Genomic DNA, 23,343 nt, shown 5'->3' on the forward strand with positions numbered 1-23,343 from the left:
TGGGCATCTACCTCATGCTAAGCACCGATTAAGGTGTTGAGGACATATTAGTGAACCAAATGGAGATTCATTTGCCCTCATTGAATTTATATTCCAGTGGGGGAAGCTAGGCATTAAACTAAACAAGTAAATCATAGTGTTTGTTAGAAGGCAAGTGTTGGGGGAAATAATGCAGAAAAAAGGAAATAGGGAGTTTGTGGCGGCAGATACACAATTTTAAGTGGGAAGAAAAGAGGCTGCCCTATAGTGAGAACTGTCTAGAGCTGGCGGTGACTTCGTAGCAGACAGTGACCACCCCAGGAAACTGGGCGCCCAGTGAACTAGGCTGGCTCCACATGCTGACCAAGGAAGCTGAACCTGTCTGGGTGGTCTAAAAGTCACTTGCAGTGCCCAGGCACCCGGCTTTAGTTTCGAGTCAAGAGGCTAGGCCTTAAAAGAAAAATGTCAAAAGCAAGGCAGGACACGGGCCTATAAGCAGATGGAGATATTTCTAGAACTCGGCAACAAGAACCAGAGTTGAAGCCTGGGTATATAGACAAGGAGGGGAGAGCCAGGATGGATCTTAGCACAGAAACGGAACCTCAGTTTCGGGATCCCAGGAGCAGCCGAGCCGCCAGACTTTGAGAAAAAGACCTTTGGTCCTTCCCCCCAGGGATCAGGATGGGCTGTGAGTGCAGGGAGAGGAGAGATGCTAAAGCTGGGAGCCTTGGCTGACTTCGGAGGCATAACCAGCGATCATCCTCTGCTCAGGTCTCCAGGAGTGGTGATAAGGCTGCTTTTGGTTGCTCTGCTCAGTGCAGAGAACAAAATCTATTCCCTCTTTGAATGTCATACTCAGTGAACCAGAGCATTACAGACTTGAACAAGATACCCAGCCCAGAATTCTAGAGGTTATTCTCATTATCAAGAGTAAAGTTATTTAGTCATATGAGACTCAAGTGACCATTTCCGAGGGCCCTGCCCAGCACCAGTGCAGAGAGGAAGGACTCAAAAGAGACTGAGCTGTTTTGGACTAACTAAAAGGACTAAATAAAGATTGCTGGTTTCTCTAGCACTCGGCAGATTAGCCAGTGCAAACTCATGGCGCTTTGGTGAATTTACTTGCTGTAAAACAGTTTTTCAACCTCTGTACTACTGACATTTTGGGCCAGATAACTCTTCTCTGTAGGGGAGGAGACTGTCCTCTGCATGTAGGATACACGATGCATAGTTGCATCCCTGGGATCTACCCACCAGAGGCCAGTAGCACCCCCTCCCCCACTGGTGACCATTACAGTGTCTCCAAACTTTGCAAAATGTCCCTTGGCAACAAGGCCACATTCGTTTGACTGCTATAAACGTTTAACAATACAAGTGTATTTTCAAAGATTTTTTAAAAATTTCTAAGAATTGTTTTACTATTCAAGATACTACACATTACAAAATTGAGCACAGCAAGTCAGCGCCGCTGGTGTAGTGGTATCAAGCAAGATTCCCCTCTGAAATTGGGCACAGCAAAATGCAAAAGTACTATCTGAATATCAGAAATGTCCCCTATCAATTGATAAAGGGCAGTTTCAAAGTTTTCTGTGATTAAAAAATTAAATTCTCCATATTGGAAACAAAAAAGTGAAACTATCACTGTTTGCAGATGACATGATACTATACATTGAAAACTCTACAGAAGCAACCAGAAAATTACTACAGCTCAACAGCGAATTTGGTAAAGTTGCAGGATACAAAATTAATATTCAGAAATTAGTTTCATTTCTATATATTAACAACAAAATAGCAGAAAAAGAAATTAAGGAAATAATACCATTTACCATTTCACCAAAAAGTATAAAATACTTAGGAATAAACCTACTCAAAGAGGCAAAAGACCTGTACTCCAAAAACAAGACACTGATGAAGGAAATTGAAGACGACATAAACAAATGGAAAGATATACACTGTTCTTGGATTGGAAGAATCAATATTGAGAAAATGACCATCCTACCCAAGGCAATACACAGATTCAGTGTACTCCCTGTCAAATTACCAATGACATTTTTCACAGAGCTGGAACAAAAAATGTTAAAATTTGTATGGAAATACAAAAAACCCCAAATAGCCAAAACAATCTTGAAAAAGAAGAACAGAGCTGGGGGAATTACATTCCCTGACTTTTGACTATACTACAAAGTTACAGTAATCAAAGCAATGTGGTACTGCCACAAAAACAGACACATACATCAATGCAACAGTATAGAAGTCCAGAAATAAACCCACACACTTATTGTCAATTAACCTACAACAAAGGAGGCAAGAATATACAATGGAGAAAAGACAGTCTATTCAGTAAGTGGTGCTGGGAAAACTGGATAACTACCTGTAAAACACTGAAATTAGAACATTCTCTAATACCATATACAAAAAATAAACTCAATACAGATTAAAGACTTAAATGGAAGACCAGATACTATAAAACTCCTAGAGGAAAACATAGGCAGAACACTCTTGGAGATAAATCACAGCACTATATTTTTGATCCAGCTCCTGGAATAATGGAAATAAAAATAAAAATAAACTAATGGGACCTAATTAAACTTAAAAGCTTTGCACAGCTAAAGATACCATCAACAAAACAAAAAGACAACCTACAGAATGGGAGAAAATATTTGCAAATTATGTGACCAACAAGGGACCAATTTCCAAAATATACAAATAGCTCATACAGCCTAATATCAAAAACACCAAGCAACCCAATCAAAAAATAGGCAGAAAACCTAAATAGACATTTCTCCAAAGACAGACAGACAGATGGCCAATAAGCACATGAAAAGATGCTCAGCATCACTAATTGTTAAAGAAATGCAAATCAAAACTACAATGAGATATCACCTCACACCAGCAAGAATGGCCACCATTAAAAAATCTACCAATGATAAATGTTGGAGAGGATGTGGAGAAAAAGGAACACTCCTATACTGTTGGTAGGAATATAAATTGGTGCACCCACTATGGAGGACAGTATGGAGATCCCTTAAAAAACTAAAAATAGACTTAACCATATGATCCAGCAATCCCACTCTTGGGCATATACCCAGACAAAAATATAATTCAAAAAGACACATACACCCCAATATTCATAGCAGTACTATTTATAATAGCCAAGACATGGAAACAACCCAAATGTCCTTCAACAGATGACTGAATAAAGATGTGGTATGTAGATATACATATGTAATGGAATACTACTCAGCCATAAAAAAGAATGGATAGGCCCGGAGATGGTCATTCCAAGTGAAATAAGCCAGATAGAGAAAGAAAAATGCCATGTGATATCACTTATATGTGGAATCTAAGAAAAGAAAGGACACAAACTACTTATTATTTATAACTTAGGTGATTGAGTTCTTGAATATATGTAAGTACATTTGACTGTCCTTTGTGATTGGATTACTGCATTCTGTTGATTCTTTCTTTGTGGTTGGCTTTATTCCTTCAATAATTATTTAAGTTTAAAAAGCTAAAGTTCTACATTGTTCTTAGAAACAATGAACAGTACAGATATGTAAATTTTAAAACGGTTTTATCTCTCAATGAGTTGCTCTTCCTAGAATAAACTTTGTTTACCCAAGAAAATTAAATTTAAAAAAATTTTAAAAACTAATAATATCTCAAAAAAGTAAAATAAAATTCACAATATATAGAAATATTAAATCATTACATTGTACCCTTGAAACTAATATAACATGTCAGTTATACCTCAACTTTAAAAAAGAAATAAAAAGTAGTGTATGTTTTGGAAACAGTTTAAATTATTACATTAGAACATAGTAAAAGTTATTGGGAAATGCCAACACAGTGCAGCAGGACCACATCAATATGGGTCGGTCACCCACAGGACTGGCAGCTGCCTCCTGAGGGCACTCGAGGCTGGTGGTGGAACTGGGGGTGGATTCAGATCAAGGACTTTGGCCTTAGAAACTTAGGAACACAATCAGAAAGGGCAGAATTTCAAGGCCATTATTTGGAAGCCCTCCAGGCTTTATTTTAACTGGCTGTTTTTAGATCCTTGGAAGGTAAGGAATCTAAAATCTTTCCTCTCCACATTTATGTTGTATCTACGAGTACTTTCTAGACTTCTCTGCACCCGCATCCTCCACTTTATTGTAAAATTATTACTGCCTCAGGCAAACTTTTAGGATCTTTGTCGTTCTGCATTTGGATCCGCACTGCCTGGGGGGACTGAGAGGCAGGTACTGAAACACTAGCAGGAGAGGGAGGAGTCAGACATCTCAGAGACACAGCACTGAGCAGGGATCCTGAGAGAGGAGCAGCAAAGACACTCTTGTTGAGATTAACCATGTTAACAAGGAATCATATAATTCTATGTGTTGGGGGAATACAAATGTCTTTTTGTTCTTTCATTTGTAGAAAGATTGGGAGGGTGGCTTCTAGTAGATTCGCCTTCATCTTCACTGACCATGATGCATAGTGATAATGACGAATACAGTGTATTTTCCAAAACCAGCAGCTCATCATATTGTAAAAGGCGCTTTATTAATACAAAGGATGAATAACACATGGAGTTGAATGTTTGAGGTTGTTAGAATTATAGTGTTCTTATCTCTTTCCTGTTTTAAAAATAATTTTATAATCAACATTTAAAATACTGAGGACATCCACATCCCTCAGCTATAAAAATAATGGTCACTAATACCTATATAGATCCCACAATTTACAAAATACCTTTTACAACTATTGTCTATGATTTGCATAAAAACCCAGTGATTTTGTACTATTTCAAACCTGTTTTACACACACAGTAACTGAGGTTCAGATTAATTGATTTAATTAACATCTATTTTTAGGATTAAAACCATGACATCAAGACGAGTGGACTGCTGTCAGCCTTTGGTGTTTTTGAGCCATCTATAGGAAAAAGAGACCACAAGAGTCTTGTTCTGTGAATCCCCAAAATTAACTATCCAAGGAACTGATACATTCAATTGTCAGAAACTATTTTTAAGCAGAAGATAATATTTGATGTGTGTAGATCAGTCTGCATTGATGGTGTTTGTATTATAGTAGGAAAAAAGTCAGATTCATTGTCAAATAATGAGCAAAAGGCCTCATTCAATGATAACATATCTTAGCTATTCTGTCATAGTCTTGTTGGAAAATTGTTGACTGAGAAATTGAGGGATTCTTGTTCTGTTATAAAGCAAACATTTCATCAGGGAAATGCTCTAAACCCTTGCCTCTCCCTCAGTGCTTCTGGGGGCGGGGGGGGGGGTGCGCGCGCGCACAAGCTTGCTGCCAAGCATACAGAGCTGAAGTGCTTTTTTTCATGGCCTGATGCCTACCTGTATATTTTTTAAATACATGAAAACATAAGCTTAGAGGGTTGTGAATACAAGTTTGAATTTAGAGCCATACTATTCAGTGTCTAATCCCAGCTCATCTACTTACTAGCTGTGTGAACTCAGTCGAGTTAACTGACCTCTCTGTGCCTCAACTTCCTCATCTGTGAAATGTGGGGATCAGAGTGTTTACCTCATAGACTTGTGGGAGGAGGAAGTGAACTAATATTTCAAGATATTTAGAATAATACCTAGTACACAGTAAGCACATGCACTGTCCATCACTGTCACCTCATATTCATGGCAGCCTTAAATTCGTCTCTCCTCAGCTCAGTACTCCTTGCAAGGAAATGGGATGAGCATGGTAACGGCAGATAAAATATCTTCATTAGGAAACTTCCAGTTTCAATAAAACATGTTTAAAGAGAAAACACTTCACCATCTTTTCTTTTTCTTAAGAAATGGTTGTTTCCTGCAGGAATGATCTTCACAGCTGAACTGAGAACACATTTGCAGCAGCTGAGTGACTTTCTCCACTGAGATTTTCCACTAGGGGTCTTAATGTGGCAAAAGAAAAAGCAAAAAAGAACTATATTCATGTCTTTGTATCTTTATTCCGTTTGCAATGGTGATTTGAAGAAAGAGGTGATCTAGAATCTGGTGACTGAATCAGAGTATACTTTGAGGAAACTGAACATAAGAATCCCTTTCAATTGCCAAAAATGGCACTGGTGAACCCATGCCACTTGCCTGTACCTGTTTGTGTGGGATACGATCTTCATCAGTTTTCCCACTCAAGGGCCAGGAACTGATTTGAGGGTGAGTTTCCTTGTTTCTTGAACATCGTAGTGGAAAAACTATCACAGAAGATTCAGAAGGCTGGTTAACCTCTGAAAACGAGATGCTGTTCAAGCATTCTTCATTTCATTTCACACAACAAAGTAGTTCTTCGATTCTTTCATGCATTGTTTTGCTAACATAGACAAAAGAGCCATCGAAATGTTTGAGCCGAGGCTGAGAATGTATGTTGAGGAAGGAGTAAGCTCCCCTCCCGTTTTCAGAGTTACCGCTGCTGACCTAACCCAGCTAACTTGTTTCCATGTCTTTTCTACTATCATTTTAAAAAAAAAATTCTGTGTTAGTTTCTGCACATGAACAATATTTAAGAGCCGTGCTTTCACGTGCCTGTGTGTTAATATTTGAACTAACAACCAGTGCAGCTTTTCAGAATCAGAAATGGGGAGATTTCTCTCAAAGATGCGCATGTCTAAGTAAAACTGCACCCAAGTGCATCGTGACTCCCAGATCTCTCGTGCTTCACAAATGTCCCCAGGAGGAAGTCTTTCTTGTATATGGAGCATGGATCTTCATGCTCCAATTTAAGGTGTTTTCCTCATTCCTGCTGCTTTGCAAATGGAGGATGCTTTGATTTCCAAATTATGATTTACAAGTCTTCTGACTCGTGAGACACTGATAAAGTTCCAGTTTTCCATTCCCTTCTTTATTTGCTAGGCACCTAGCACTAGGCTGGGTTTTGTGAAGTTTATTGAACATGCCCACACCTTACATGCTAAGTGGCTTGATACCACCCCTGTGTTCAGTAGAATCAGGGATGTGAAACACCAGCATGAGCGAGAAAAAGTGGACACGTCGCTAAGCTCTTTTACCCTCTTCCATTTATCTTCTCTGAAGTTTCTTCAGCAGTTGACTCATTGTGGCTCCACAAATATCTGTTAAATGCTCGCTGTGTGCTAAGTTTGCTACGAGGTGCTTGGAATATAGCATTGAACAAAAATAGATGTGTTCTCTGCTCTTAGAGCTTGTGTCCTATGATTCTAACGGGAGAGCTGGGCATAGTGAATCATCACACAAGCGAAAAACCCACTGGGATAAGAGGTTAAAAAAATATATATATAATGGTACCATACCAGTCTAAAAGAGGGGTATTTTTTCAAAGACCCTTTGTTGTATGTGATTTATTTCTCCCTATTCATTCTTAGTGGGGCAAGATCTGTACACACTCAGTGTCCCTCAGCAGACAGAAGTGTGACTCGCTCTTGGCTGGCTCTTCAGAGCTTAAGCTTGAGAGCAGGTTGGCGTGCCCAGCGCTGAGTCCAGTCCCCAGCTAGCAGGCTTTCTACCAGAGCTCCGCAGCTCCAGTGAACCCGACATCCCTTCAGACCCCCACTGCCAGAAGGATGCGGCCCCGCAGAGCTGTGGTGCCCAGCACACACTGCTTAGAGTCTGTTCCTCTTAGAAACAAGACGCCAACACCCCTGCCGCTTCCTGCCTAGTTGTTGTCCGGGAGTGTGTCTCTAAACACATTCAGATGAAGGAGACAGAGACAGTTCCAGGCAAATTCAAGGAGCAGGACTCATGCAGTGGAGCACCAGCATCCCTGTTTTCTGAGCAGTCTAAATCCTGGATCTGAGTCGGGGGCAGACAGGAGGAGAGGAAGGAAATCTCTCCCTAGGTTTCCTCGCATGATCTCTGCCTTCTGAGAAGCCCGAGTTTTCCATGAGGTAAAACTGTGTGTGTAAGACAGACAGACAGACGCATCCCTCACCGATTCTCCATCAGGTTGGCACTATGAGTGTCCAATCTTTTTTCACTGTCATTTTGTATATTTTAGTGGACTGTTGAGAGATGCTCCATTAGAGGCTGTCGGCAAAGTACAATTTTAAACTGGAAAATTGTACATTTATCATTTAATATAGAATAACTGGCGTTCAGTTCAGAGGCTCCACCAAAATTCACAGACTCTGTGGCCAAAAAGAATTGACTCCTTCCTTTGCTCACCCGACCAGCACCTGCTGACCGCTCCTCTGCGGTCTGCGTCTGGGCTTCCTAACAAAGGCCTCCTCCGTGGAAAGCAGCAGAGTCCTCCTCACCTACAAGCACTCCGGTTTACGCATTTCGACCAGCTGTTTGTTTGGGAGGCCTAACTGCATCCTGATGTGAGCCGTATTATCACCTGCCAGTGCCTCAGTTCTCTGTGGCTGATGAGACCTTTGTCATGCACATTTCCTGCTTATGTCACTGCTTCCCCTACTGCATTCTTGGTCCAGTAAAAAGATGGAACCCTGCACTGATTCCATGACAAGAACCAGGTCACAGCGTTTCACCTCCATGTCCTAAATTACCAGTGAGCAAAGATCCTAATCTGTCCAAAGCAGTCCTGTCTGAGATCAGATGAATCCAGGTAAAACACTGAGAAGGGAAACAAAGAAAGGAAGGACTTTTTAATCTTCCTCTTTTCTTCTTCCTTTGACTCGCCTGTTGGGTGTCAGATTCTTTTAGGCCACAAAGAAGAGGCATGCTCAGATTCCCTTAGTTGATCTGTGGGGACCACAGACATTAGAAAAAGATGCCTATCTCTGTCCTAATGCCAGGCTTCTTCTAGCCTCCTGGTCCTCTCAGCATTCTAATGCCCTTACCCCTTAGGCATGTGGGAATTCACAACTGCTTACCCTATTCTATGCAAGAATGTAAGGTCTTGTGAGATGCCCTTTGGCTCAACCAATTTGACCCTCCTTCCACCATTGCTAACACAGGCCCGTGTTGCTCTGGTACCATGCTGGATGTGGAACTTCTCTAAAAGGTGTGCAGGGCTTCTGAGCTACACTTTGGGAGGCACAGGACATACACTTTATAGATTTGTGTCACCTGCCTCCCGGGGCCTGATGCCAGCCTGAGGCTGGGAGCTTGGCAGGCCCCTCCATGCCTTCATCCAGGCTAGGCAGGGCTCTGTCTCTCCCTCGGAAGACATCCTCAGACAAATCTTCTCCATTCTAAGGTTTATTTTAGACCCTCAGTGGTCTCGTCCTCCAGACCATGGTTCTTGGCCTTCCCTTCCAAGTCTTTTCCAGAATTCCAAACAAACAATGCAGTTGTCACAAGCACAGAGCTCCGGCAAGTCAAAATCACTTCACTTTTACACTTCTGTGTCTGCTATAAATCCATTCAGAAATGTGATCAGCTCCCCTAAAGCAAGGAACACCACTGGGAGGAGAGGCATGAGGTAGGGAGAACCAGCTAGGGAGGGTCACAGGAATGAGAAGTGTATCTGTGAACATTTCAAAGAGAATATCTCACTTAAAGACTTGCAGACACCAAGATAGGATAGACTCTTTAAATAAAAACATCTCCTTCAAATCTTACATCGCAGTACAGGGGACCATAAACTGCTCTACCTGACGTTGAGGACAAAAGAAGCTCTTTTTAGCCTCTGAGGCTTGTAGCACACACACAAGGGGCTGAGGATTAAGTAACAGAGGAATGGCTGGAGTTTCTCACAAAAGCCCGGTATGACTGCCGTTGTCTGTGAATCGCTGCTGTAGGTTCCACTGCACTTTGCCGGCATGGCCTGGGCCAGGCAGGTGGATTCCCCAGGCTGCCTTTCTGAAGCTACATCAAATGCCCCAGAATGAAATGTTTGGGAAGCAACTGCTTGTTAAGCTGTCAAGAGAAGCAGACATAATCCAGGGGAAGCAAAGAGAAGAGGGGACAGACAGCAACTTTCAGCGACCATATCCCATGACAGCAAAGTGGAACTTTGCCTGTCCCAGAATCACTGTGACCACGGAGTTGGCACTTCAGACACTGTCCAGGGAGCCTAGGAATCCTGCCTCAGGAAGAGCTAGCTTGTCCTAGTTGGAAGCACTTCTGACAAATAAAATGCCAGAGAGAAACACTGTTACTTTTCCCTTTTCAAACCATAAATTACCCTAGTTTCCTGGAAAAGTATGTCTAGACAGACTTATTGCCCCTTGAAAAAGCTAGAAGCCTGGCCTTTGAGAATCTTGCTTGAAGATGTTTTAAAAAAAAAAATTCTATCCAGACTTCCAGAACCTGGGGGTGAAAATTGCCACGAATGATCAGTGAATGCCTACTCTCGGAGGTCAGACCCCGGGAGCATGAGCCCACTGAAGCCATTAAAAGAGCCAGTTCTCATTGTGATAAAGCACATCCTGGCAAAGCCACAAAGAAAATTATAGCTATCAACACAGGACAAAATGAAAACCGGATGAAGTTTTCAGCCAAACTTGTCCTCACTTCTGCTCCAGTGGATTGACTTTGGGGTGCTGACATCAGCACAATTTGCAGATTCAAGACATTGAATATGGAAGTCAAAATTGGATAGGAATTTAATTGAACTATAGCAGATCCTTGACATTTACAAGGGCTAATGCTACCTCTCACGCTTGCCAACTTCTCCCATAATTGAGTTGCATTTGAAAAGTCATCTTCATCTCTTCAAGTGACTTGTACGTACCCTGGCTCTGCACAGCTGCTCTTGATGTGTTAAACAGACAATAAATAGTCCACAGATCATCTATAGATGCGTGTATAGCCTTTGAAACAATTCAGTGCTGCAACTTTCTATAAGGAATTCTGCTTATCCATGTTCAAGCTTGTTGGGGGTAATCCTGTAATACTGTGGAATTTACCAGAGAACAGATAAAATCCAGAAAGTGTAGCCTACCCACAGGGTACTTGGCCAAATGGCCAAGTCAGCATGGTAGGCAAAATAATGCCTTCCCCACCCCAAAATGTCTATGCCCTAACCCCTGGGAACTGTGGATATGTTCCCTTATGTGACAAAAGGGAACTTACATGTGTGATTAGATTAAGGATCTTGAGATTATTCAGGTGGACCCAATGTACAAAAGGTCCTTATAAAAGGAAAGCAAGAGAGTGAAAGTCAGGGAAGGAAACGTAACGATGGAAGCAGAGCTCACAGGATATGATGCGGGGAGGGGGCAAGTCAAGTAATGAAGGCAGGAAGCTGGGGAAGGCGAGGAGCGAATTCCACTCAGGCACTTCCAGGAAGAGCACAGCTCGGCCAACACTTTGATTTTAGCCCAGTGAAACCTATTTTGGACCTCTGACCTCCAGAACTGTAAGAGGATAAATTTGTATTGTTTCAAGCCACTCAGTTGGTGGTAATTTGTTACGGAAGTTTATAGGAAATGGAAACAATCAACATTAGTGTGTTAACACCCTTCCTCCTCATTTTCTGTTTCCAATGTCAAATGAAACATTCAGTTCAATCAAGGTTTCTGGAGTGATCTTTTTTCTCTCTTTTAGGGACAGCTCCCTAACAACCTCATTCACTCTCATCTGCCATGATAACTCCTCCAAGGAGTGTTTACATTTCCAACAGGACCAGGGAGAAGATATTTTCTATAGAAGGAAAGAGAAGTGATGTTGAGTAACGGCTTAATGCCAGGCACCCTAGTGGGGATTTTGCACATATTTTGTTTCATCTTTCCAACTCCTTTCTGAGGTATCACTCCCCCCAACCACTTGGGGATAAGGGTACCAAGACTCAGGGAAAGGTAAATAGCTTACCCTGTGGATGAGCCACCAAAGGTGGGACCGGAGCCCAGCTCTGTATGACTTCAAAATTCAAATTCCTTCCAACATGCTGCTTCTAATTTACTTATACAAAATAATAAAATGCTAACAACAGCCTGACTGTGTCAGTTTGGAAGGAACAGTGATTTGGGAAGCAGGCACCACTCCCTGGAAAGACAAGCGTGAGGGGACAGTTTGACTGGGGAGGACCATTTGATAGACGGTCGTGGACTTCCACCACTGTGACTTCCTCTCAGGGACAAAACCTGTCGATGGTGTACGTCAACATTCCTAATTATTTTAAATCTCCCTATAGGGGTATTTGCTTTTGGGCTTTTTGCTACTGACATCTTTGTAAACGCCGGACAAGTGGTCACGGGGCACCTAACGCCGTACTTCCTGACGGTGTGCAAGCCCAACTACACCAGCGGTGACTGCCGGGCACACCAGCAGTTCATCAGCAGCGGGAACATCTGCACTGGGGACCTGGGAGTGATAGAGAAGGCTCGGAGGTCCTTCCCCTCCAAGCACGCTGCTCTGAGCATTTACTCCGCCTTATACGCCACGGTGAGTACGCACGTCTTGCCGTCTCTCCCAAGTCCAGTTTTGGCTGATGGGTCTCTGCCAGCCTCACCCCCTATTCTTTCATTACAGTCACTTATAGTGATTTTTAAAGTCATATCCCAATGTTTCTCCTTTGTTATATCATGCTATTGCCCACCCCTCCCCCAACATCCCAATGGAAGACTGGCCAGGGGATGTTAACTACGGAAAGACTGTTGCTGATCACTTAGTCAAATCCTCCCATTTCACAGATGCAGAAACTGAGGCCCAGAGAATAGCTAAGAACGCAGTCAGAGCTGAGACCCTGGCTCCTGGCACCGGGTATGGGATCCTATTATTGCCTACAACAGCACTCTTTGCCCAAGTTTTGGTTGATTCCAGAACAGCACACATTTCTCACACTTGTGTACAAGTTTGCAGGCGTGGGCCTCGTGTGAACGGCTGCCGGGCACACAGCAGACCCGAGATAGACACACAGCTCTCCTCTGCTCCTCCGGACATTCTCCTCGATCACTTTAGCAGGACAGACGGGTGACCTTACAAGACCCCCAACACCCGAAAGTTTACTTCTCATTGCTCCCCAGATCACATGGGCTTTGACTGCCCCGATCTTGGGTATAATATTCTAAGTGTTTTGCTCTCATGACAGAGAAAGCCCAAAGCATGTCTCACTTCTGAAAATAGACGAAACGATGGTGTCCATCTTTTTTTCCTACACTTTAATTGCATCTGCTTAGAAATGACCTTGTTTCATCTTTGTCTGGCCTCTACTTCCTTAAAACCAAGAGTATAGAAGGAGAGGGATCAGCGCAGAGTTTCCACTGCCAGATACCCTGTGCCTTTACCTGTGGATGAGGGACTATGGGCTGAAAACACCCCTTTCCCTTCAACTTATTTTATATTCAGATTATGATACTCTGGTGATTCTCAATGAAAGATGAGAGAAGGCAGAGGAAAGACCCCTTTCACACTCTGCATTCTTCCCGGAGACTAAGTGTGCCTCGCCCCAGCCCCAGGGAGCACGTTCCCATCCCCCACAGTGGCAGTAACTGCACTGTCTATGGAGTCCACTTCTGATGCAAGATTGTTCCCGCCATCACCCCAAATACATGCACTCAGGGTGGGAAAAGGCGCCTGACTACAGGTCTCATCTGTTTAATAGAGTCTAAGAGAAATTGCTGAATATTCTCTTTAAAACAATGGTTCCTTTTTGTCCCATTTCCCCATCTATAGGATCAATTTGCCAACCATCAGTTTCCCAAAGTCTAATTATTTCTTTTAGATCTACTCTTTAATAAACAGGTGACAGACATGACTTCGGCTACCCCCACATTAAGGAAACATGAACATAAGTAATATAGAAGCCTCAATTTACAAAACAGATCTGTTGTAGCTCAGTGAGGTTTTATTTAGCTTTACCCCCTCCCCCAACTAAAAAAAAAATCGATGCCAGGTCTTTTTTAAACGGTCTTCTCTGGCATTTGTCATAGCCTCCAGTTTTCAAAATATTGGTTTGTCCTAAATGATCTGGAACCTAAGTTATATGAAGCCATATACTCTTGCACCTTTTTCTGTATTTCTAATCAGACTCAAGTCATTGCTGTGTGAAATTGATTTTTACAACCCCGCTATAGAAATAAATCTGTTACTCATAATAAACTACTGTCTCATCAAATAAGATATAAATTTCTTTTAGGAAGAAAGAAGTATAGTTATCTAAGAATAGTTGCTGCTATAGCACATTTTCAAGGATTCAGATATAATCCAATTCAAGCCATGCCCCACAGACAGACTATAATCAGATAAACCCTGACACAAGATCCCAACTGTGTCAACGTTTTCTGAGCCCCTATTATGTGTGAAGTGCTTTCAGAAGTTAGTCAACAAGGATTTCCTAAGGACTAGTTAATACTGTGAAGAGTACTAACTAACCATAGGCCCATGTTCTTAATAGTTTATAAGGAAAGATTTATAAAGGATGCAGGTTTTAAAAAAATAGAAGCATGAAAAACTAAGTATCTGGCATAGATGTTAAGTAGCATTTCCTGCACAGCCTCAGAGTGGTGTAATGACATGCTCTGACTTATGCAACTCTGATCTCACCAGTTTTGGAGAGTATCTGTTACACACAATAAAGAGAATCCCATCTTCGTGTATTCACGCCAGCGTTGAAGGATCATTCTAGGAAGTGAGCAGTTTCCACTGTAATACTTTGAAATGCATCTGTGTGAACTCACAGGTGCTCAGGCCTTACAAACACATGAGAGACTGTCATCTAAGTATTGGCATACTATTTTTCTGGGTTGCAAACTCATTTGTCACATTTGTTAAGAGATGGTGGATCAATAACGCCCTCTAGTGGTTTCTTGTAACCATTACCAAAGCTTATATGAGAGTGTTTACTTGCTTGAAAGAGGCACATCTTCCTGACTCTAAGCCACCAGAGACACACACATTTGGTAACTGAGCCTATGAAATACTCAGGAGTCTTCCCCACATCCTCACAGTGGAATAAGAACAGTCTGCATCTCAGGTATCATCAATTGCGTCATCCTTTATTTACATTAGGTCTTCCCAACCTTTCACATGTTGTGGCCCACACAGAAAAATTTAAAATATCCTAGAGTAAATGAATGGATAGAGCGGATCACGGCTAAACCAAGGCATGTAAGACTCAACTTCTGAGCATAACTGAAACCTATTTGTGTGACACTGGTTTGGAAGTTCTAATTCCGTCAATCAACCAAATCAGCCAACCCTTTTATATTCATTGAAAGTATGAAAAATCAGCTAAGACTATGGGGGACACCAAAAGTGAAATGTTTTGCCAGTGACCCAGCTGACCTTCTCCATAAAGTTCATTCTCATAGATTTGTCATCTGAGACTCTTATCTAACTCCCTGAGTGATTCTTTAATTTGTTGCATAAAAACTGCATATTTTGAACCCGATCATTATGCAGTCACTGGTGTCCTTGTCACTTCTGTTCCCGGGCCCACCAGAGAATGAAGCACCATGACCCATGTACATTTGTTCGTCGTTCTTGCGTTGGTGTTTGCGTGTGCTGGTGTGTGTGCGGGCACGTGGGTACATGCCCCGTGTGCAGAGGCTGCCCGGTCACACGCCGGTCTCTGGCCTGTTTCAGATGTACATTACAAGCACAATCAAGACCAAGAGCAGCCGACTGGCCAAGCCGGTGCTGTGCCTCGGGACCCTCTGCACAGCCTTCCTGACGGGCCTCAACCGGGTCTCTGAGTATCGGAACCACTGCTCCGACGTGATCGCGGGCTTCATCCTGGGCACCGCTGTGGCCCTGTTTCTGGTAGGTCAGCCTCCCTCTTCCTGCTTTGTCCCTCTTGTGCCCTCTGAGAGGCCGCCCGGGATCCCAGCTAGTCAGGTTTCCCAGGCGCCACAGTCTTTGTCCAAGTTCCTCTGGCCCCACCTTTGTGAGTTACAGTCATTCTTCCAGAGTCACGTCCCCTTTCCTTCACAAACACGACTGCCTATTCCCTCTGCAGTCCGGGATAGGGTTGCTCCACTTCCTGCAATCCTGGGCTTGGGGCTGGGGCTGGGCAGACTAGTACCTTCAGCCCATAGTTCTTGAAATATTTGTTCAGGACATACTGGGAGCATAAGCTAACTGCTGCTTAAGGAAGAACAGAGAACAAAGTGCTGGTGGAAGCAGGCAGCTCCTTGTCCAGCATTTCAAGAACCAGCTTTGGCCAGACTTGCATATCCCACCCAGAAGTAGGAAACCCCTCTGCTAACCACACCCAGACTTGTCAGGCCTGTTACCTGAACATGCCTCCTGGGCATCTTACTTCCACTATAGGCAGCTTCTCAACCACGTGTAACACTCTTCCTGGAGAAGGGTTTTGGTTAATTCTTATTAGTTTGTTTTTTTTTTAATCTTTTTTGGGTTTTGTTTGGGTTTGGGGGATTTTTTTGGGGGGTGGGTTTTTTTTTAATAGATTTGAGGTATGATAGGCATACAATATATGGCTCATGAAGTGTATAATTTCATCAACTTGACATACAAATACATCCTTCACTCCTACCCTTTCCTTCCCCTCATTCCTAAGGAACCACTGATCATCTGTCACTCTATATTAGTTTACCTTTTCTAGGATTTAATATAAATGGAATCATACAATATTCCATGTATTCTTTTTCTAGCATCCTTCACCCAGAATAATTTTTGAGATTCATATCCATGTCATAAGCATGTATCAGTAACCCTTTTTCTTGCTGTGTAGTATTCCACTGTGTGGGCACACCATAGAGGTGCAGCTTTTTAAATTATCTTCAAAGATTTAAAATACACCCAGAAGGATTTACAATCAGTAGGCCTGGAGCCTCACGTGTTGTCCATGAAATGAATCTCCAGATAATATTCAGCAAGCTTCCCCTAGGAGACAGAGGCCACCAAAGTCTGGGTGTCCTTCCTCCCAGACTGCCCTTTCTGGTCTAAAGCACCGATTAAGCCTGGCATCACACGTAGATGGATTTTACAGGCCTATGACCTAACTCATCCCTGTCCTGTCCCCCTCCCATGCAGAGACTTTATACGTCTGTCCTCCCCAACATATACAATACACAGATGCCTCTCCCAACCTCTAACTTGAGAGTTTCCCAACTTTTTGACCTGGTAAGAAACACACAGGAAATGCTCGCGTTTACTCAGAACATTAATTGGCAAGCTCTATACTAATTCACAGGTATTTTTAATGGGTGGAGTCATTCACTCTAAAGTGAAAGGCGAGGGAATTAAATGCCAGTCCTCTGGGTGAAGCAGCAGGCAGAGTGGTGCCGAGATGATCCTGAGATATTAATACCTCAGAGGCTGTTTTCCTAAAATCATTTTTTTTTGAAGAGGAAGAGAATGCATGTGACTTGAAGAGAGGCTTTTCAAGAAGATCATTGGGGCACAGAGGAAGGCTTGGGCTCCAAAGAAAAGCCAAGCCCTTTTGCTGTTCCTCAGTCCTGGACCCAGCCCTCCCCCACTAGAGAGAAAACAAAGTGCTGGCTGTCCCAAGCCATTCCACGGGGTCTTTATGGGCTGAAACCTGAAAACTTTGTGTTTGCCAAGGCCCCACATAGAAATTCCGCTTTAACCTTAACCTTGTGTTCTCTGTAACTTGCAGCTGTTCCCTCCCGCTTAGCTCCTGTTTGATCTCGCACTACTGCCATCCCAATTGGCGGCAAATGTCGAAATTTGTTTTCCACCGTTGATCTTTCTGTAAGACCCTGCCTGCTAGTGCGTTGCTCTGGCAGGGGACAGACCACACCGTCTGCCACTGGATCTGCACGTGCAACCTCACATGCACACACACCCGGCTGGGAAATGGGAGGGGGGGATGTTGTAGAAAAGTATGGAAGAGTCCCAAAGCAGAGACCCGCGGGGACACAGAGGAGGAGTCTGGGAACAGCACAGCTGCAGCTCTGCGCATGGTTTTGTGTTTCCCGTGAACGAGATGCAGGTGGGGCTGCGGGGGAGAGAGCTTTAAGTTGAGCAATTACTACCTGACCTACATTTTGTATACATTTTATATTATATATACCACATCGTGTGCTCCCAGGACAACCCTAACAGTATGTTTTTTTCCTGAGGTAACTGGTTTATAATATTATGTAAGTTTCCTGTGTACAACACTATAATTTGACTTCTGGATACAGAATGCTCACTATCCAGAGTCTGGTTTCCATCTGTCACCATACAGTTGACCCCCCTTTACCTATTTTGCCCTCCCCCCAGCCCACTTCCCCTCTGGTAACCAATCTGTGTGTGTGTTCATTTATTTCTTGTTTCTTCGTTTATCTTGCCCTAAGAGTATTCTTAGCCTCATTTTATAGATGAGGAAAGTGAGGTTCAAAGATTAAGTGACTTGCCCAATGGCCTCCCAACCAGTAAGCCATGAACGTGACTTGGGTCTCTCCACCCCAGAGCTCCTGCCCCCTCCACTCTCCCATTTCCTGAGTGGAGGGCGTTGAAGCAGAGCTGGACAGGGAGATGGAGGAAAGCCAGGCAGAGAATATTCACATCAGTGTTCTGAGGCCTTGAGGAGCGACCGGAAGGATTCAAAGGCACTGGGTATAGAAACTAAGATGCAGAACAATGGAGAGAGAATATGGAAGAGACAGAAGAGGGTAGGGACACGGTCAGTTACGAAGGAGCCTCGGTAGGAAATAAAGTGGGTAGTCATTTAAAGGGGAAGGTTTTTAAGGGAAGCAGAAGTGCCACTAATGACTTATTTAATCTCAAGAAATAGTCATAATTTAAGGCTGATCTTAGATAAGTTAGACTAATATTGAATATTTGCTCTACGTCTGGTACTTATTCAGGGGCAAAATACCATTTAGAGGCTCCTGAGTTTAAATCTCTAAACTTGGGCAAGTTATCTAAATTCTCTGTGCCTCCTCACCTAAGTTGATAATACCTCCCTTGTAGATTGTTGAGTGTGTTAAATAAGGGAACACCCTCAAGACAATGCCAGACACACAGCTGCGATGAGGTGGTTTACATTCACTGTGTTAATGGTTCCAAGTCTGCGAGGTAAGTATTATTCCCATTTTACAGGTGATGAAACAGGCTCAATGGGGTGGATTGATTATCACTGGCCATCTAGTGACCAAGCAGATGCTCCCGCAGCAGCTCGAATGTGCTTGGCAGACACACTGGACCACGGCCAAGGTCTTTCCATGGTCCCTGCCCACTGGCTCAAAGGAAAATATCACTATGCATTGATTCTAAGGGAAGGACCTGCCAACCTCAGAGATGGCCAAGCCATGGTCGCTGCAGTCTGACCCCAACCTTCTTTCCCCTCATCCTGCAGGGAATGTGTGTGGTCCATAACTTTAAAGGAACACAAGGATCTCCTTCCAAACCCAAACCCGAGGACCCCCGTGGAGTACCCCTGATGGCTTTCCCAAGGATAGAAAGCCCTCTGGAAACCTTAAGTGCACAGGTATAGTAAAGTGTTTTAGCAAACCAAGCCCAGAGGCTCACGGCCGCTCACCTTGGGAGGTCAGCCACTCCATTCCCCTGCCGGAAACAGGACGTAGCAGAGCCCACCCAGTGCCATCAACATAGGAGGAAACGGCCCCAACAACTTCCCTCAGCTAGTCCTGGATTCGTTCTGTGGCTTGGCCATCGTGACTCCTCAGGAAGTTCTTAGTGGTGTCTGACTTAAACCCCAGCTGCTTCAGGACAACTTGACATCCAATGTAATAGCATATTTGTGAAATTTAGCCCAATCATGTGAGAGGCCAATTTGATTTAGTAACTAGGACATTTGGAAAGAAAAAGGTTGTTACATCCAGTGATAGATGTAGACTGGAAGCACATTTAAAAAAAAAAAAAAAGGGTGACTAAGTGTCCTTTTGGATCTATTTTGATGACAATGAAAAACTCAGTGTAACAGTACTTGCTGATCACTTACACCAGGACCTTGCTTCACACCCAAGATGAAAAAAATAATTAGCCACACAGACCTAGTCTCAAGGAACTCACAGATGATCAGGAAAGGTGTATATAAATGAATCATTATAATATTGCATGCCAAATCAGAGGCACAAAGTGCTTTGTGAATACAAAGGAAGAAAAAATTTATTCTAAGACAGGGAAAGCGGTGGAGAAGACTCGCCAACTGGAAGGGGCCCTGAAAGATGTGGTTTCAGGCACTGACTTGCCTGAGACAGTTGGGTGCTTTACGAATGTATTTGTTTTTGAACAAGAACTTACTGAATCAACAAGATAGTTCCCACTTCACAGAGACAGGCGTATGAGGGCGTCATCACCGGCCCAAGGCCACGCAGCAAGTGGGAGAGCTGGGGTGAGCGGCTCTTTAAGCCGACGGGGCAGGGACAACTTGTAACGAAACAGGGTTTTTGTTCTCGTGCCACTTTTTGTAGGTAGCCGAGTCCCACTACAGCGTTTATCTCCTGTAACTGTCTGTTTCCCTTGACACCTCGTTGTGTTGGGCGCTTCCTTATTTTTACAAAGTACGAGAGAAAAGCCAATCCCCTCTCCCTGGAATTATCGTGTACTTATCAGTAAGGTAGAAAATATTTCACTATTTAAAGATTACTAACTGTCAGACACCTGAGAAACTATCCTATCTCACATTTAATGAATTCTAACCTTATGACTGAATCGGAAAAAAAAAAGCAATTTTCATCTTAGGAAAAATATTTAGGGCTCTCCATTAAATCCCAGTGCCAAGTATTTAGTTTGCTTTCCCTTCACCTGTATTAAGGTGAGAATTTTGAGTTGGCCTAATTAGAAATAAAATTCTGAAAAATGCATTACTGGTTCACTCATCTGCAGTTAATGCAGGCTGAATGGCAAGTTAGCTCAGTAATGAAGCCTTGGAATGAAACTGTGAAATAGACCCCCCGAGTTTTTCTTCCCTATCGTGTTCTTTTACCCGGTGAGGTCAGAGTGGTTCTGTTTCTGAGATGAAGCAACTAGCGACAAAGGTGAAGTCAAAAGGCAAACTGCAGTGTTTGCCAAGTTCCACAAACATGTCAGGCTGTCCTTGTAAACGCTCGCTGTCCACTGTGCCCTCAACGTCCTGGTCTACGAGCACCCTCTCTCCACTCCGCCCTTCTACCCAACACTGCTTGAGCATCACCTCTGTGTCGAGACTTCTCCAGCCTTCTCTCCTCTCCCTCAGGACCATTCATAGTTGACCATGGGGATTCCACGTACATTGAAAAATGAAGTGCCCAACAGGGTTTCAAAACCTACTGTTGACAATATAGATAAAAGTTTTTTTTTAATATAATTTATTGTTCACTACAGGCAGTAGTTGAACTTCAAGTCTGTGCATGTATCTTTATTTCCATGTGAATCACTTCATCTGGATGAAATCTGAGGCCTTTCCAGAATTCCAAGCTTGGGCCAAAGCACCCTCAGGGCCCCTCATGTGACTGCTTCTCAGAGTTAATGCCCATAGAGTCCCCTGACACCCGCCTCCCCGTCGACACAGATCGTGGAGGATCAGAACCCTATGAACCACGTCTTTTTTATTCTCCACATTCCCTGGGATTCACTAAGTGTCAAATAAATGTTAGATGGATGGACAGATGCAAGCCAGAACCAAAACCCAAATTAGAGGTACAAAATTCTCAGTTTCTAAAATTCATAGTTGAACTCTCAAGAATATAACATAAATCTCGTGTCCTGAAAACAGGAATCAGGAAACCCATAATAATTAGATCTAAAGCCACCATTTCCTAAGGTATTTACCAATCCCATGGACTAGGGGTTTTATGTTCACACCAAAGAGAAGCGCCTTGGGCCCGAAAAAAGGTGGGGTTATATGTAAGTTATGTAAAACAAGAGAGGTGAGGACTCTGTGAACAAGCCCTATCATCAAAGTTGATAGAATCACAAGGGAAGGTGGACAAAGCTGCAGTCATAAATTTTAACACTTCTCAGTAATAAACAAAATAAAGATACAGATGATTAATAAGGCTGATTTAAGCCACATTATATATAATCCTCCTCAAAACATGAAACATTAAAAATAGACCATGTGCAAGACTATAGAGCAGATCAAGAGGTTTTAAGAAGAATCTAGATCACGCAGACCACATTCTCTAGAAGTTCAAAGACACCTTAAACTAAAATGACTCAGAATATATCATGGAAATTTTTCAAATATTAAAACTGTTCAATATTAAAGCCACAACATTTTTTTTTTAAAGATGCGGGATGCAGCTTTGAGATCTTTGAATGTTTCTAATAGAATATAGTTAAGGATAATCTAAGACAGATGATCTTACTGTAGCTGAAAAATTAGGAAGGTTGAATTCAAGAGCTAACAGTTTGAGGGGCCTTGGCAGAGTGTATCAGGGAGAAGCAAGAACCTATGTGAACGTGAGACAAGAAAGGAAGGGATATCCAGGGGAGAGAGTGCACCGGTTAGTCACCCGACTAACGTTTTATCTGCTTATGTCTGCAGAACCACTCTGCCTCCATGACCGAAGTTACCTGAGACGGCTGACGGCTCACAAGCTGTTTTTTTTTTTTTTTTAAATCACCCTCCAATTCGATACTTCAAGACACACAGTTACTTGATGTCAAACTGTGAAGACAAGTATTATGTTTATCTAGTTAGAAGCTAATGTTTTGTACATTTTTTTGTATGAGGAAGTGATGTAGCTTGCCCTGATTTTGGTTTGGTTTTTTTTTTTTTTTTTTTTTTTTTTGGTCAGCTTTAATATATTTATGCCAGAATTTTACACAAGTTTTTCTTCTTGTTCAGGTGTGCATTGAAGAACCGCATTTATTCAATGGTTGATGTTGTTTTGTGATATTTGTACACCAGCCTTCTTTCTTCAGTTTTATAGACACAGAAATAAAATTAATATAATAATTCACTTTAATCTTTTATTACCACAGTGGCTGCCTCCTCTGGAATTTTTGAATTTTAATGAAACTTTTGAATTGCAGGGACGGCAGTATTGGTTAATGGTAAATCTCAAAATCAACTGTGTAGAAAGAAATATTGGTTTGAAAAGGAACTTTGTGTTCTGATCTCTTAACATGTGATTGCATTCTAAGTTAATGTACTAATAAAAATCACTTAGGTTACACAAACAATTGGCAGGGAATCCTGGGTGTGTCTTAGATAATGGCCTCTCCCATTTAATTCAAGATCTTTCTGCAGTCAAGTCCTTGGGCTGGCAGGTGACCCTGAAGCCTTCTTTCCAAAAAGGAAAAGCAAAAAAAGAAAAGCCACTACCAGCTTCCCCTGTCAACTCAGTTTTGTATATCATATTGTATGGACTTTATATGAAATGAATATTTTACAGTTTGCACAGTATTATTTTACAGAAAGGGTATGAGCATCTACAACCCGGAGCCCCGAGCAACAGCTTGACTTTGTGGCTTTTAATTGTTCTTGAATTTTACTTGCATCTCATTTTTCTAGCATGGTAATTAACTAACGTGTAACTCCTTTGAGAAAAGGAGCCCCCTTGTCTGTACCTATCAGAATGTTTTCTTGACACTTCCATGTTGGTTCTTCTTAGCTTTTTTTGTACATATTTTTTTTTCTAAAGAAAAAAAGTTATCACAAAAT

At 42.6% G+C, this 23,343-nt stretch overlaps 1 protein-coding gene across 2 annotated transcripts in view; it reads left to right on the forward strand.

Moving 5' to 3' along the window:
• PLPPR1 (phospholipid phosphatase related 1) overlaps window positions 1-23,343 on the forward strand; it is a 505,501-nt gene extending 482,158 nt beyond the window's left edge. For both annotated transcript variants that reach the window (XM_032478090.1, XM_006185234.3), the window contains 4 exons: window positions 12,007-12,257; window positions 15,399-15,575; window positions 19,087-19,218; window positions 22,222-23,343. In XM_032478090.1, coding sequence (XP_032333981.1) covers window positions 12,007-12,257; window positions 15,399-15,575; window positions 19,087-19,218; window positions 22,222-22,254 — 593 coding nt within the window. In that variant the 3' untranslated portion in view covers window positions 22,255-23,343. The remainder of the gene's footprint in view (window positions 1-12,006; window positions 12,258-15,398; window positions 15,576-19,086; window positions 19,219-22,221) is intronic.

Source organism: Camelus ferus, chromosome 4, assembly GCF_009834535.1.
Source record: "Camelus ferus isolate YT-003-E chromosome 4, BCGSAC_Cfer_1.0, whole genome shotgun sequence".
Taxonomy (NCBI): domain Eukaryota; kingdom Metazoa; phylum Chordata; class Mammalia; order Artiodactyla; family Camelidae; genus Camelus; species Camelus ferus.